A 16,634-nucleotide genomic window follows, 5' to 3' on the forward strand; every position below is an offset into this window, starting at 1 on the left:
GCATTGGAAAAGGTCAGTTTTCATTCCAATCCCAAAGAAGACAAAGTCAAAGAATGTTCAAACTACCACACAACTGCACTGATTTCACACGCTAGCAAAGTAATAATCAAAATTCTCCAAGCCAGGCTTCAACAGTAGGTGAACCAAGAACTTCCAGATGTTCAAGCTGGATTTAGAAAAGGCAGAGGAACCAGAGATCAAATTGCCAAAATCTGCTGGCTCATAGACAAAACAAGAGAGTTCCAGAAAAACAGCTATTTCTGCTTTATTGACTATGCTGAAGCCTTGGACTGTGTGGATCACAACAAACTGTGGAAAATTCTTAAAGACATGGGAATACGAGGCCACCTTACCTGCCTCCTGAGAAATCTGTATGCAGGTCAAGAAGCAACAGTTAGAACTGGACATGGAACAACAGACTGGTTTCAAATTGGGAAAGGAGTATGTGAAACCTGTATATTGTCACCTTGCTTATTTAACTTATATGCAGAGTACATCATGAGAAATGCTGGGCTGGAGGAAGCACAAGCTGAAATCAAGATTGCTGGGAGAGATATCAATAACCTCAGATATGCAGATGACACCACCCTTATGGCAGAAAACAAAGAAGAACTAAAGAGCCTCTTGATGAAAGTGAAAGAGGAGAGTGAAAAAGTTGGATTTAAACTAAACATTCAGAAAACTAAGATCATGGCATCCGGTCCTATCACTTCATAGCAAATAGATGGGAAAACAATGGAAACAGTGTCAGACTTTATTTTTTAGGGCTCCAAAATCACTGCAGATGGTGACTGCAGCCATGAAATTAAAAGACGCTTACTCCTTGGAAGAAAAGCTATGACCAACCTAGACAGCATATTAATAAGCGGAGATATTACTTTGCCAACAAAGGTCCATCTAGTCCAAGCTATGGTTTTTCCAGTGGTCATGTATGGATGTGAGAGTTGGACTATAAAGAAAGCTGAGCGCCAAAGTATTGATGCTTTTGAACTGTGGTGTTGGAGAAGACTCTTGAGAGTCCCTTGGACTTCAAGGAGATCCAACCAGTCCATCCTAAAAGAGATCAGTCCTGGGTGTTCATTGGAAGGACTGATGTTGAGGCTGAAACTTCAATACTTTGGCCACCTGATGTGAGAACTGACTCATTTGAAAAGACCCTGATGCTGGGAAAGATTGAAGGTGGGAGGAGAAGGGGACAACAGAGGATGAGATGGTTGGATGGCATCACCAACTCAATGGACATGAGCTTGAGTAAACTCCAGTTGTTGGTGATTGATAGGGAGGCCTGGCGTGCTGCAGTCCATGGGTCGCAAAGAGTTGGACACGACTGAGCGACTGACCTGAACTGAACTGAAAGGAGAGACTAATTCTAATGGGTGGGACTTGGAAAGGTATCAGATGGCTCAGCTGGTAAAGAATCCGCCTGCAATGCAGGAGACCTGGGTTCAGTCCCTGGCTTGGGAAGACCCTATCAAGAAGGGAATGGCTACTGGTTCCAGTATTCTTGCCTGGAAAATTCCAGGGATAGAGGAGCCTGGTGGGCTTTAGTCCATGAAATCGCAAAGAATCGGACATAACTGAGTGTCTAACACTTTCACTTTCACTTCAGGAATGACAACAGCATGACTAAAGAGTCCAAGAAAAACCAGCTTTCCTTCAATGTGTCAGATGTTGGGGGAACTCAGGGGAGGTGACCCTGCCTGATGAAGTACAACAGTGTGACTTTAAACAAGTTACTCAGCATCTCATACCTCAGTGACCTCTTCTGTAAAATAGCAATAATAATTTTTAAGTGTCATTTAGGGGTATTGGGAGGCTTGAATGTGAGTTATTAAGTGTAAAGCACTTAGATCAGTGTCTGGCATGTATTAAGTGCATATGCAACTTCTAAAATTTATTGCAGAAACTTTTGACTGTACAATTGACTGTACAATTACATTCAATAAGCAGCAGAAGCTATTTCTATACCCACATCCATGTCTATATCTACATTCATACCTAGAGCTAAATACATCAACCTAAAACAGAATTGCAGTGGTCCCAATAATTGGGAATAACAATTTTAAAATATCGAACTTTGTAAACTTCATTTGGAAATTTCACAATAGAACCAATTTATGCCTGGAAAATCCAAAACTCAACTATTTTTATTGGCATTATTGTTATCAGGGCTTCGCCCCCTGGATTTGTGAGCAGATCCCTGCCAAATGGGCCAAGAGTTGCTTTAAGACATCTGAGCTCTTTCTGATACACAAATGCCTTTGTCTTGTTCACAGATAAAAACTTATCAGATGGAGAAAGAAAGACTAGAGAGGCAATTAAAACAGGTATGTTGATCCTTACTCACAACTTTCTTGTCATGTTAGAAATGCCGACTCGGAGTTTTACTCACATTTATTCCCAAATGCAGCAGTTTCTCATGGTCCCAATTAAAGGCAAATTCAAGTTCTGCTACAGAGGGCCTAGGACAACTCATGCTTTTCATTATCAACTAAAATGTCAGTGGAGAGATAATACTTAGGTACCAAGGCCTCTCGACCCTAACACTCAAGAAAAGCACATGCTTTACAGAATATGTTTTAACAGTAGCACACGCCTTAGTGTGTGTTCATACAGATAGAAATTTCTTCATACTACAAATACCTGAGAAATATATTTCCTTGATAGTTCATACAGTTGCTTATAAGACAGTGGAAAACTACATCAAAGATGACTTCTGCCTTCTTTTGAGAAAGAATATCTTCTTGGGCATTAGAGCATTCCATTCTACTGGTTCTCTAGTAGATTTAGGAATGAATATTATTTCTCTTAATTGCTAATTTCCTCTCTGGACATTAGTTATGTTATTGGAGTCTCTGGCTACAGTTTAATAAAATTTGTTTTATGACTTAAAGATTGGTTCTTCTTAAGTGAGGACTCTGTGAAGATAACTCAGAAACATAAAATTAACTCTATATACATTTTCAAGTATTTTTAATATCTTCAACATGGAAAAATAACTATAGTTTCATTCTGAATAAAATTTGGCCTGTGGCTTCATCTATCTCAGTATCTGCATTGACAGACCTCCTTTCTTGAATTTGGATTATGCCAGATTTAGGCTAAACCTTAAGATTTCAACCAAACCTTGGGGTTGTATAAAGCAAGGGTCAGAGTGACTCCCCAGTTTCACCTGCTTTCAGTGAACTAACAGCATTCTTCTCCTCAGATGTATTTGCCAACCTGTAACTGTGGCTGGAATTTCCACCTGAGGGATCCATACCTACTGACAGGCCCTGGGGCTGTGCAGGACCTACAGAAGCACCCAGTAAGTAAGCACTTTCATTCCAACAATCAAGTGCTTATATCTCGAATATGTGCTAATACTTTCTTTCGGTAGAAATGATGTCTGTCTCTGGAATACTGGCACATACTATTTTCTACATAAAGAGCCTCTATTTATCTTAGCCTCTGATTTGCAGAGTTACAGTGGTCAATGTACACTGTAAGTATCTTTGGAACCCTGCATCTACAGGACATATAGATATGAATACATTCACTGAAAGGTATTTGAGCTAAAATTCCATGAAAAAACATACTATTTGATATGGGTCATTTTTAATGACACATCTGACTCTACCAAAGAAGACATTTCTGTGTATAAAGAAAAGCAAAGTGAATATTAACAAAACAGTCTGGGAGATGCCTTTTTCAGTTGTAAACTTATATTCAACTACTGTGAATATGGTTACATCTGTGCAAAATAGTCTTTGACATTTTCCAATTGAAAGGGTATTCTTAAAGGATTCAAGAAAAAGTGACCCACTTAAGTTGCTTTCTATGGCTATCTACCCAGGCAAAATGAAGTGAACAGTGAAGCAATTATTTGTGAGTGGAATTGATTTGAACAGTCAGCCTGAATAAGTCAGACCCAAAACACCTTCCCTTTCCTTCTCAATGGCAGTATTCCACCCACCCTTCCCCATGGTCTGGAAATTTGCCTCTATTCTCTATTTCGCCTACATAGACAGAATTGTTACATGGGAAATAAATCATGCATTTTTCTTCATTTTAGATTGGCTCAGACAATCTCTTTTCCCTTAGTTATTATTAACCATATTTCTGATTATGCAAAGAATCTGAAATTTTAGCTGGGATTTTCCTAGGAGAACAGTCAAGGAGTTCATAGTTACCTGAAACTTCTCACGCTTTTGTATTTGAGTGTGACTCAAAAGCCCTTTTCCAAGAGAGGAGATAATTACTCTTTGGATGGCGGAAGGATGTCAGAATTTAATGAGCATCTCTTATTTGACCCTGGTGTGACACAGTGCACAGATGAGAATTTGGTTCTTTTTGTGTTGCTGTTGATTGCTGCTTCTGCCTACTCTCCCCCCTCCATTTTTTTTCTTTACCTATTTACTTACTTTTTTCTTTTCATTAGAAACATTTGTGGGAATCTCCAAACACAGCTATCATTCTAAATTTTTTTTCAGACTATAGAAGGAAATTAATATTGTGGGAAACATAAAGAGATAAAAATTTACTAAGGAGTTTAGTTGTCTACAGGTTAGGAAATTGGGGGGCAATGCTCTTGTGGAAGGTTAACTAGAAAACCAATGAGTCATTCAAATTTGCCTGGAAGTAAAAATGACTGTTTATTTCAAATCTTCAAGAATGCAGAAATTCACCTACTACAAAAGCTCATGAGTTTTTTTCTATCAATTAAAAGCAATAAGGCAGTCCAGATCACATAAAATTATCACCAAATAAAGGTCTATATTTGAAACTAGATTCCAAGTCATGTAATGGCTACATTTTCAAGCAGTATTCAGTTAAACAAAATCTCAGTATAAGGATAAAAATTACAGAAACTCCTAGAGTTCATTTTAAAAGAATATTTCATATTTCATGCTTATTTCTAAGCCTGAATTAAAGCCCATGCAATAGTGTTTGTAAAATTATGATACATTCACCTTCTTTTGGCAACTGTCCTGGAATATAAAACTGAGGCTCACATCACTTATCCAGTGTTATTTGAGACATCTAAAAATAAATGAGGAGATGAAAAACAGAGATGATCTCATATCCTCTTTTAGTTTTTTCATGGACTAAAGGGAGCCAAGAGCCTAGGTGTCTGAGTGAGGGTAAAGTGGAGTCAGACTGCACCAGATCCAGTATCTCTTCGCATCTTGTCAGGAATTGAAATTTTAGGCTACTTTCAGTGGTCTGGCAGCCCTGTAAAATGCTCCCTACTGGCTGGTTGTTAGAGAAAATGTTCCTGAGTTGTTTTCAGGTGGTAATTGAATAACAGAACAAAAGCTTTATATCCACTATGTCTTAGGGAGAGAGGTAGAGGAGGCAGGGATCAGCATCTGAAGGAGGAAGACAGACCAACCTCCTGGATGGGTAAAGCTGAGACTACTCTGTTCTGAGTGGGTAAATACAAATATTCTGGCCTTGGACCTATATTTTGAAATTCAGGTCTATAGTTTATATTTTGTTTGTCTGTGCTCAGTTGTGTCCTACCCTTTGCAACCCCATGGGCTGTAGCCACCAGGCCCCTCTGTTCATGGAATTTTCCCAGCAAGAACAGTGGAGTGGGTTGCCGTTTCCTCCTCCAGGGGATCTTCCCAACCCAGGGATCAAACCCACATCTCCTGCATCTCCTGAATTGGCAGGCAGATTCTTTACTAGTTGATCCACCTGGGAAGCCCATAGTTTATGTTTATTTCAATGCAGTTCATTTGACAGGTTTCCTGAGGTTCAATATCTAGCTGTTCTTAATTGGCGTACATCTAGGAGAAATCCCAAGAGAAGAATCCCAGTGTGCCCTGTCTTCTCACTGCCTCTCTAGTCTAAACTATCTAAGCAGTTTAGAACAGTTTCTGCAGAGGAACAGTACAAAAGGAAAATTTTCCCCTGCTTTACCATCCTGAGCCTCTATAAGCCATGTCCTCAGGGCTGAGATTTCTTCCTTGAACCACTGGAAAACATTAAACTTGTACATTTTTGTCTTGATCTTCCTGTTACCTCCTGTGTGAGGGCTTTAAAAAAGAGTATTTGTTGATGATAAATTCTTTTGTTTTATTTATGGGCTATAGTAAGTTTTCACAAATGTGTTTATCCTTCTGCACATATTCAAAACACATCTGTTTCAAAAAAAAAAAAAGTCAGAATCCCAAATACTGACCGAACACTAAGTGGATTTAGGAGGGGGGTGGGTAGGGAGATGGTAACAGTGATCAGGGAGATAAGAGGGCAACAGGTTTGGGTAGCAACTACTTTTGTGTTGCCTGCGTAATAAAGCCACATAAGATAGTTATGTTTTTAAGGTGCCACCATGTTTGGTTTGCAGCCCATATTGCTATAATAATGTTTTATTGTTCCACACAGCCAGACTACCAGTGGTATGCTCCTGACCAGTTTCCGCCAGATGTGCAGCACAAGGCAAATGGTAAGACCCCAGCTGGATTGAGCATTCTTTCATGTTTACATTTTAATAGGAGCTTTGGGGGGGATGTTTACTTGACATACACTCACTTGTACTTGGGGAGGACCCACTATAAAGTTGTGTTGCATACACAACTCTAATGTGATGCACCTGGAGTTAAATCAAACTCCTTTAGAAAAAGAAAATGCTCGAGTGCAGCAATGCATGGATCTCAGTCCTGACTTCTGTTCTTATTCTGTCTTAGAGTCAGTATTCCATCTGGGGTTAGCAATTCCAGCAGAGCTCTGTTATACCAACAGCAACAGCAAAGTTCCATGATTCTACTACAAAGTACAGATGCACATCACTATTTCAGGTTGAGGTTGCTAGACAGGTGTTTCAGATGTCACTGGCAGACAGACAGAGGAAACCAAGAGCTCAGGGCCATGTTCCCTAAGGACTAAACTCCAAGTTTAGGCCAGAGTGGCCCACAACACCCACTCTTAGTGTGCTGGAAACCAGTGAAAACGCACTTACAAAGCACTCACAAATAAGAATACTCTTTTGTCTTATATTTCTCTGGTTTATCACGCTCCTCTTTCTTTTCGGAACCTGCTAGACATTCTTCTGCTTGTTTCTCTGCTCTCGTGAGGCCACCCAGAAGTAGGCTGAATAAACTAGACTATAATCATAATCCCACTTCTGTTCTCATCACATAATCAAAAGTCACCAATGTCTGCTACCTGTTTAAAAATCCCACATGACACACACCTGTAACTCTTTAAGTTGTTAGTATCCAGATATTGGAATCTATCTAGAAAAGCTAAAAATGAGCCGTATTCCAGTTTCAGGCCATGCTTGAAATGTTTTCTCCTTTAGTTCATAGCTGAGGTCACAGAATTCTAGTTTCTAGTGCAAGGAGTCCAGCATGGAGTGGAAGTAGGGGGCCAGGGATACCATATGTAGTTTCTTCACAAGTCCAGGGCCTTTTCATGGTAGTCTGCATAAATGGAGCTTCCTACAGTTGTGCAGTACACAACCTTGACAGCTGTACACAGATGCAGTGGGAGTGGCAAAGGCCACAACTAACAGTAGCGTTATGGAGAAGAAAGATAAAAAATGAGAACTCTATAATAAAATGTCTATATATTTATCAGAAAACTGTAGTACTTTCTTTTTTCTTTTCTACTACTAATATAACCATTGGCTTTAATAAAGTTCTTGCATTCAAGTCTTAATGGAGAGTTTTTAATTGAAAGGAATGCTATTAACCATAATGATTGTTGCATAATGTCTATGTTTTTGAAATCCATTATTATATAATAGCTGAGTTGCCACCCAATTATAATTTCCCATTTTATATTATATTGATCTGGAATGAATATTAAAGATATTTTCTCCGAGTTGGAGTTTAAGCACTAGAAAAAAATTATACAATAGAAAATTCAATAATATCATAAAGCCATTTATACATCACTATTGTATTCATCTTGGACCAATATCATAGAACCTGATAACTATATAAAACAGGAATGAATTGTGATGACCTTCAGAAACTAAATAGCATGCAAATATATAATTTTATAGTCAGGGTGTGAGACTTACTGATTTTTGTCTTTGATAAGAAATATAGAGCTTTGTGATGTAAAACATGTTGTGTGACATGGTCTACAGATGTAAAATTACAATAAAAAATTAGCCTTTATTATGTAGCAACCTGAGTACTTTTAAAACATTGTTTTAATCTTCACAGCAATGTTATAAAGTGACAATTTTACAGATGAGGAAACTGATTAGGAAGATTTAGCCCTGGAATTAGATTTCAGGTATATTAAGACTTCAAAACCTGTGCTTTGAACTACATCCTATAGTGCCCTTGAAAACCTACCTCTCTCGCTATACTAAAAATTTTCTAAAATGATAGATATAAAAATGACAATTGGGGTCTTATCTTGGATAGTTATAGGACTAGTACCTAACCCTCAATAATCTCCTCTTCCTAAGAAGTCATAGCATATATTATATATGCTTCTCATTTGACACTTAGACTATCACAGGAAAAAGACATGTAAGAATGTGCTTAGTCTCTCAGTCATGCCCGACTCTTTGCAACCCCATGGACTGTAGCCCACCAGGCTTTCTCTGTCCATGGGGATTCTCCAGGCAAGAATACTGGAGTTGGGTTGCCATGCCCTCCTCCAGGGGATCTTCCCAACCCAAGAATTGAACCCAGATCTCTCACACTGTAGGCAGATTCTTTACTGACTGAGCCACCGAGGGAGCCCGTGTAAGAATAAGTGCATAATAAATGTGTCATGAGATAAATCTTGCTTGAGCAGTCCTGGTGGAAACTGAAGGGACATTACCATTTGAAACCTGACCTCCATACCAACACAGCTCTTCAGCTAACTGTGGCTTCTCTATAGCAGGAAAAAGGATTGATCATGACTAGAGGACCATCACAGAGAGAAACTCCTTACTTAAAAATCTACCTGCTCCTCTTCTAGCTTCCAAAGCTGATGCTATTTCCAAGGTCAAGCCAGGTCTTGGGACTTGGCAGAAGCTCTGAAATCACCCTGTAACAGACATTGCATGTACCATTAGTTAATTTCAGTAGTGATTCTTGTTAGTTTTTGTTTCATTTAATTGGAAAGCTCCTTTTGCTTTGTAGATCCAACGCAATTGCTCAGAATTCTTAAAAATAATTTTATGGTAGTGTTTAAAAATATAGGTTTAAAAATCTTTTTATTATAAAGATATTTCTATTGTCTCATTATATGACTAATATATTTATTCTCCACTATTCAAGAATATAGCGCTAGTCAATATGGCCTGTGTTTGGGGCCAGAAATACCAAAATTCTAGCAGTGGAAAGAAAATTGAGTAGTAAAATGAGACTCTGTTTTTGATAATCTATAAACAGAAACTATTTCTGAAAATTGCTCTAAGTTTTACTCATATAATAAATACTTTAAATATCTTATATGTTTTTAAATAAAAAGATCCTTTTTAAAATATGGATATTTAAATTAATGTTAATTAGTACATGTGCTTTATAGATTGTCCTAGTTCTAGGTTTTTATTAATTTCCTATAACTCGTGACAGATCTATTTTTCTGACCCCAATATATGTAGGATATTTTTATCTTAGCATCTTCCTTTGTGATTCCTCTTATTATAACTTAACCTGAAATAGTGACTCTGATTTTTACACATAGAACAGTAGGCTTCTGATTTTTCAAAGGTATAGTGGGTGCAAAAGAAAGTGAAAGTGAAGTCACTCAGTCATGTCCGACTCTTTGTGACCCATGGACTATAGTCGGCCAGGTTCCTCTGTCCATGGGATTCTCCAGGCTAGAACACTGGAGTGGGTTGCCATGCATTCCTCCAGGGGATATTCCTGACCCAGGGATCGAACCCAGGTCTCCCACATTACAGGCAGACTCTACCATCTGAGCCACCAGGGAATCCCAAAGTATAGTCAATCTTCCTATTGATAAATGAAGCTGGAAGGCCAGTGTCAAATTGAGAACACTCAGATTTCAATCAGTTCAGTGCCAGAACACAGTGGCATGGAAAGACCTGGGCAGTGCCCCCACACCTTGCCCTCTCACCTTGCCCCTGGGAGGGGTCTTGAGTGTGAATTGTAGAACAGCCCATATCTCAACTTCATCCATATACCCCTCACCACCCTACAAACAGAAGAGGACCACATGGGGCCTGGAAGCAGCCCAGGGTCACCTGGCAGAGAATCTGTGGGTCTACTTATGGGTGCTAGGGCTTGTTCTAAAGGGAGGCAGGCTCACATAGTGAAGGGGAGTCTGGCTGGAAGAGGGCCAGAGCAGGGTCCTCTGAAGAGGGGAGCAAGCACAGTGAAGGGCTCCCTGGCTGAGCAGTAAGGTCAGCAGGTATTTAGTACATATGGGACAGTCGTCGAGTCAGCTGACCCCCAGGCTTGCTCTCAGTTACATCCGTGGTTATTTTAGAATGCTTTGGGGACACACTGAAAAGCAAATCTTTTGGAACTAAAGATTTAAATAGAAGTTTTCAAATCTTTGAGAGTTTCCTGGCTTTCTCTGTGCATAGCATTAAGTAATAGCATTTTTCTACTTTGAAGTCCACAGATGTTAATGGGTTACAATTTCTGTTTAAACGTGTGATTTTACATAGAATATTTCAATCTCATTTTATCTGTTATCAGAATGGGATGCAAAATGATTTCCATGCTTCCAGAACAATTATGGCACAGTAGAGTTAATATAATCTTGAAAACACATTGTTGCCTCCTTTCTGAAATGTTACAAGGCTATGGTTTTTGTATTGTATACCAATCACTTCTGTACCTTCCAAAATTCTCATATGGTGTAGAGTTAAACTTTGTCTAATAAGCTGGAGTTCAGTTCTTACATATTTGGAACCTCATGAATGTAGGCATGCAAGATTGTGTTGTAAGCAAACATCATTATTTCTTTACAATACAGAAGATCAAAGCCCAACCATTCTAACTGGCCTTTATCAATGTCAAGTAATAAGTAATTAATAAAATAATGGCTGAATTCATTTCCTAGGGTGACCATAACAAAATACCACAAACTAGGTGTCTTATAGCATCAAACAATTATGCTCTCACATAATTTATTCTCAGAACTAGAAGAGCCTGCAGGGAGGGGAGGGTCCTTCCTTGCCTCTTTCAGCTTTTAGTAGTCCCAGGTGTCCCCTGGTTGGGGCAGCATAACCTGAATCTGTCTCTGTCTTCATGTGGCTATCTTCCCTGTGTGTCTGTGTCTTAATTTCCCCCGTTTTACATATATAAGGACACCAGTCATATTGGACTAGGCTAATCCAGTAGAGCCTTATGTTAATCTGCAAAGCCCCTATTCCCAAATAAGGACATGTTTACAGGGCAAGGACTTAAACATATCTTTTAAAGAGGGCACATTTCACCCTATAACACTAACTACATGCCAGAAACTATTTTAGGTGCTTTCTGTTTATTATCTCATCAAAACCTTATAGCAACTATGTGAAATGAGGACTGCATTGTCCCTGTTTTGCAAATGTGGACACTGAGGAGCAGAGAGATTGTGTAACTTGTCAAAGCCCACATGGCTGGTTACTGGCTGGGACGCAGACACGCCCACACAGTCGAGCTCCAAAGCCCACATTGCAACCACTAAGCCATATTACAGAAAATGTAGTAGTATCATACTTTGCACTTATTGTATTTAAATAAATGCTAATGGTCTGGCCTGAAAGTCAGAATCTATATTTCTCAGTTTGTGTCTTTTTATAGCTGTCTTTATATTTAAACATTACAGGTGATTTTACATTGGGAAATGGCTTGGGTTAGTTGGACTTTTTACAGTTCCCAGTTGTATGAAGAGATAACAGAACCAGTGTAAACAGTAAAAACTACTCAAGAAATGTAAGAAACCGAAGAAACTTAGAGACTATGCATTGTATAATTTTCAATACCAGTGGACAAAATAATATTTTTCTTTTGTAACGTATTTTACTTTCTTAGTGAATAGAGAAGAATTAATTGAAATTTAGAGGCAGATAATTTTATGCCTGTTTCTAGAGTGTTAGAAAAGAATTATAGGAGAAATGCCGCCTCACCTTTAATACTCTAAAGGTCAACCTACCAGTAAACTAAGTGATTTTGCTACAAGAATACTAAATAGAATGCAAAAGTACATTTACATGTACAGGAACATATGAAAATACAAGTAGTAAACATATTCCTAGACAAACATTGATTTTTATAAGCAACGAACTTTGGGATACATATATCGCTTTGAATTAGTGCTTTTGTTTTCTTTGGCTATATACCCAGGAGTAAAATTGCTGGATGATATGGTAGTTCTGTTTTTAGTTTTTTTGAGGAATGTCCATGCTGTTTTCCACAGTGGCTATACCAACTAACATTCTCACCAACTGTGTCCGAGGTTTACCATTTCCCCATTTCCTTGCCAACATTGGTTATCCGTGGTCTTTTTGATGACAGTCATTTGGGCAGGTGTGAGCTGATTTCTCATTGTGGTTTTGATTATCATTTCTTTGATGATTAATGATGTGAATATCTTTTCATGTGCCTATTGGTCAAATGTCTGTCTTCTTTGGAAAAATGTCTATTCAGGTCTTGTGTCCATTTTCAATTGTCTTTTACTAATGTTGAGTTATATGAGCTATTTATATATGTCAGCTTTAACCCCATGTTATTCAAATCATTTGCAAGTATTTTCCTCCCATTCAGTAGCTTGTCTTTTCATTTTGTTGATGGTTTCCTTTGCTATGCAAATGCTTTTCAGTTTAATTAAATCCCATTTGTTTATTTTTGCTTTTGTTCCTTTGCCTTAGATCAAAAAAAAAAAATATTGCTATGATTTATGTCAAAGAAGTTCTGTCTATGTTTTCTTCTAGAAGATTTGTGGTTTCCAGTGGATATTTTTTTATGTAGTGACCACAGTTCTCAGAAGAGTATTTCTTAAACATGAAAAAGTAACTTCTTATCTTCCTGTTACCAAAATGTTAGTTTAGCATATATTTGAAATGCCAAATGCAGGGCAGCAAATATAAAACATTTAGCATACTAAATCGTTATCATCAATCAGGAAAACTCCATTTCTTTGCATTCATATGATCTTTTAATTCTGTTGCCGTGAGTAAACATCTTTGATTTTGTCTTCCCTATGGCACTCGTTTGTGTCATTTTTCAGCTGCTCCTACTAACATTCCAAATTTTTCATATTGGTTTTCATAATACGCATTCACATCTTACCAACTCTGATCTTTTCTATGGCTTTGGCAATAATGCATCCAGTATCATATTTTTAAAGTAGCATATTTGGCAATTATCTCTTTGTGGGTTGAGTACTGAACCTAATAGTAACATATATAATTCACTTTCATAAGCAAATGCCAGAGCCACCAAAATGCCAGCAAGAACGAGAAGTAGTACAGAACATTCCTCATCAGGCATGATTAGAACTAGGCCACAAGTGATTTTGGGAAATAGTAAGCATGTGTCAATGCTGAATGCTCCATTTGCCCCCTCTTCATTTCCCAGTGTAAACTTGTGGGGCTCATGAATAAAGGATTTCTTTTCTTGCCAGCCTCAAAGTTTATGTTAGCCCTAAGCCAGAAGAAGAGAAGTGAATCTTTGATTTTCAATCTGAAACATTTTCCTGTTCGTTTTCATAGGTCTCCCCTCAGAAAAGAAAGCCAGTCAGTAGATGCACACACCGGTGGAGGAGCACAGGGGCCGGGGAGAGCTTGGTGGAGGGCCCTGGTCCGCCTGCTTGCTGGGGCTTGTGACTGCCACCTCTGCACATCCCCGCCTTCACTACGGGTGCCCAGGAATGGTTCCCCTGGCAGGAATGGAGGACAAGGCTGAGACAGCTGAGATCCTGATCACATCCAAGGAGCCAGAATTTACAGCTTATCACAACTTCCAGTTTCCTCGAAATGAGATTTGGCTGATGAATTATGGGTGATGCCTTGAAACTCTCTTCAGCATATTGCTGTTGGACTTTCAGGAATGATTTCATGATTTCAGCAGCTCCATTTGTGATGCAGTGATATCGTGTGTTGATTTAAATGTGTTCCCTGGGGGAAAAGTTTCTGCAGTTATAAAACTTTAACATTGCTCCCATTATTTTTATAGGGGCTTAGGTCTTTAGCCAGTTTAACTAGATGCTATGTTCATGACTATTCACCTCAGTGAACCTATAAACAGAATTGAAGAGGTGTATATACTTTCTTAAATGGATTCAACCAAAAGAAAATAGGAAACTTGAAACTATCAACAAATCATTTCTTTAAGATGAGAAATTGTGAGCCTACTTCATTTTTAGGTGGACTAGATTATGAAAGAGAAAATCCTAATGTGATGGTGATGGCTTTGCTGCATACATATGTATTTAGAGAAGTAGTTCAAAAATACGTGAATTTGCAGTTAAATCTGTTTTCCTTCCTGTGCATTTGCATAATTACTAACAAAAAGCATAACTCTGTCTTCTCAAACCAATTAAAATGGAAAACAGATGTATCCAAATTTTTCTGCAGTTAAATTATACAGTTACATGACAGATGTCTAAAGATTGTGCTAAGTCGCTTCAGTCATGTCTGATTCTTTGTGACCGTATGGACTGTAGCCTGCCAGGCTCCTCTGTCCATGGGATTCTCCACGCAAGAATACCGGAGTGGGTTGCCATTTCCTACTCCAGGGAATCTTCCCAAGCCAGGGATCGAACCCACATCTCTTATGTCTCCTGCGTTGGCAGGCAGGTTCTTTACCTCTAACACCAACTGGGAAGCCCCAAATTCAATCCTTTGAGAACTTTTCAGCAAACACAGATCAACAATATTTACAGGTGTGCCGTGCTATGCTTAGTGATTCAGTCATGTCCAACTCTTTATGACCCCAAAGCCTGTAGCCCACCAGGCTTCCCTGTCCATGGAGATTCTCCAAGCAAGAAAACTGGAGTGGGCTGCCATGCCCTCCTCCAGGGAATCTTCCCAACCTAGGGATTGAAACCAGGTCTCCTGCATTGCAGGCGGATTCTTTACCGTCTGAACCACCAGGGAAGCCTGCCTAAAGATTAAGCAGATTTAAAAATACTAAGTTCATCCATTTTATAATGATTCTGCTAGGACCAACTGGAGATCCTCTTTCTGAGGAGGTGTAAAGCAAGAGTGTGAGACTCATGAATATCTGTATTTCTCTAAGTATCTAAAGAAAACCAGGAGCATCAGTTGAAGCTGCAGTGAAATAAATAATCCAGAGATACACCTGGGAGTATCTAGCTCCAACTTCCAGATGTTATTCTGCTTAATTCCAGCTCAATCTTCTCTACTTCAACTTTGAAAATACTTGAAGCTTTGTATAATAGGAAGATTAAAGGGTCTTACAAAGTAAAATACTTTTCAACCTCAGTCTTTGGTTGCTTAATTCTTAATGATTCTTGAGAAAGAATTATCCTTTCCTTACTAAAGCTTTGTTTTACTAAAGCTTTGTTTTTTCTACTACTTGTTAAAGAGATAATCATTCCTGGCCAATACTTGAGTGTAAGTGAATCAGAAAAACAACAGTTGCTTCCTAACATTTTACTATATTTTTGTAAATTCCCACTTCCTTGAATTAGTAAAAAAGTCATTGTAACCCAACGTCTAATACTGGATTATGTTTGCTAACTGAGGTGTTCCCACCAGAATAAAAATTGAACATATATACAAGAAGTACTCCTTGATAGGCTTGTTATAGGTCAATTCAGCAGCAATAACACATGAATTAATTTACTGAAGACATCCTATTACCAATTAGCAAGTTGCCAAACATTGGCAAGATTGTACAAATGCTGATGTATTAGGAGAAAATCCAGTTTAGGTGAGACCTAATTTCTTTTGAACTCCCAGTGGGTGACTGCAAAAGTTCAAAGAGGACCCTTGCTCAGAGTACTACTGTAAATCTGAGAAGACCGACTTCCACACGCCTCATCTACAAGTCAGCCAGTCCCTCCTGTGTCCCTCTCCCTAAATCATTAGGGGCCTTCTCTGCCTCAGCTCCTTGTGAAGGTCATACCCCTAGGCCATGGCACTTGCTTCTTTATCACACACAATGTGTAGAAACTGTGTGAGGAATAGCCTTGTCCCTTTGAAAGGAGAGGAAGTCACAACTCACAGTCTCAGTCTCCTTTGCTTTGGAAAAGTAAGACCAGGCATATTTTAGATTTTCAGTGATCATGGAGAATTTGATCTTTGACTTGAAGGTATCACATTAAAAGAAAAGCGTATTCACTTTGTCATGGTTGTGGGGTGACGTCTGAAAACCTTCCTTGGAGTCTAGTTAGGTCTGGGAGTGGGGCCAGCTTGTAATGCTCCCTCACTAGCATAGAGTTTTTTAACTTCACTTTCCTTATCAGCAGAAAAGAATATTTCAGACTAAATTTCTAATATTATTAAGCATGGGCTAGCTTCCAGATGATTTTCTTTAGTTTATTTATTGAGCTCCATCACCAAGCAAAAGAGGTATAATTATCCTCTTGCTACAGGTGATTAATCAAAATCTCATGGCAAGAAAATGACAGAGCCAGGATTCAAACCTTCTCCAGGGCTGCCCAGTTCTGTGCAGGCTATAATCCTGCTTCTAAATTATTCCAGCAAGTTCCACTTGTTTTACAGTTCTTTGGGTCTTCACCAAATGGCAGTACAAGAGCATACTTCT

The 16,634-nt window shown here is 38.7% G+C and overlaps 1 protein-coding gene across 2 annotated transcripts in view; it reads left to right on the top strand.

The window, feature by feature from the left end:
* Positions 1-15,577, top strand: part of TNIP3 (TNFAIP3 interacting protein 3) — a 112,368-nt gene extending 96,791 nt beyond the window's left edge. For both annotated transcript variants that reach the window (XM_081566108.1, XM_081566182.1), the window contains 4 exons: positions 2,277-2,327; positions 3,209-3,307; positions 6,373-6,433; positions 13,613-15,577. In XM_081566108.1, the coding sequence (XP_081422234.1) occupies positions 2,277-2,327; positions 3,209-3,307; positions 6,373-6,433; positions 13,613-13,644 (243 nt within the window). In that variant the 3' untranslated portion in view covers positions 13,645-15,577. The remainder of the gene's footprint in view (positions 1-2,276; positions 2,328-3,208; positions 3,308-6,372; positions 6,434-13,612) is intronic.
* The last annotated feature ends 1,057 nt before the right edge of the window (positions 15,578-16,634 follow it).

The sequence above is a fragment of the Giraffa tippelskirchi genome, chromosome 1, assembly GCF_054371585.1.
Source record: "Giraffa tippelskirchi isolate mGirTip1 chromosome 1, T2T-mGirTip1v1.2.pri, whole genome shotgun sequence".
Lineage (NCBI taxonomy): Eukaryota > Metazoa > Chordata > Mammalia > Artiodactyla > Giraffidae > Giraffa > Giraffa tippelskirchi.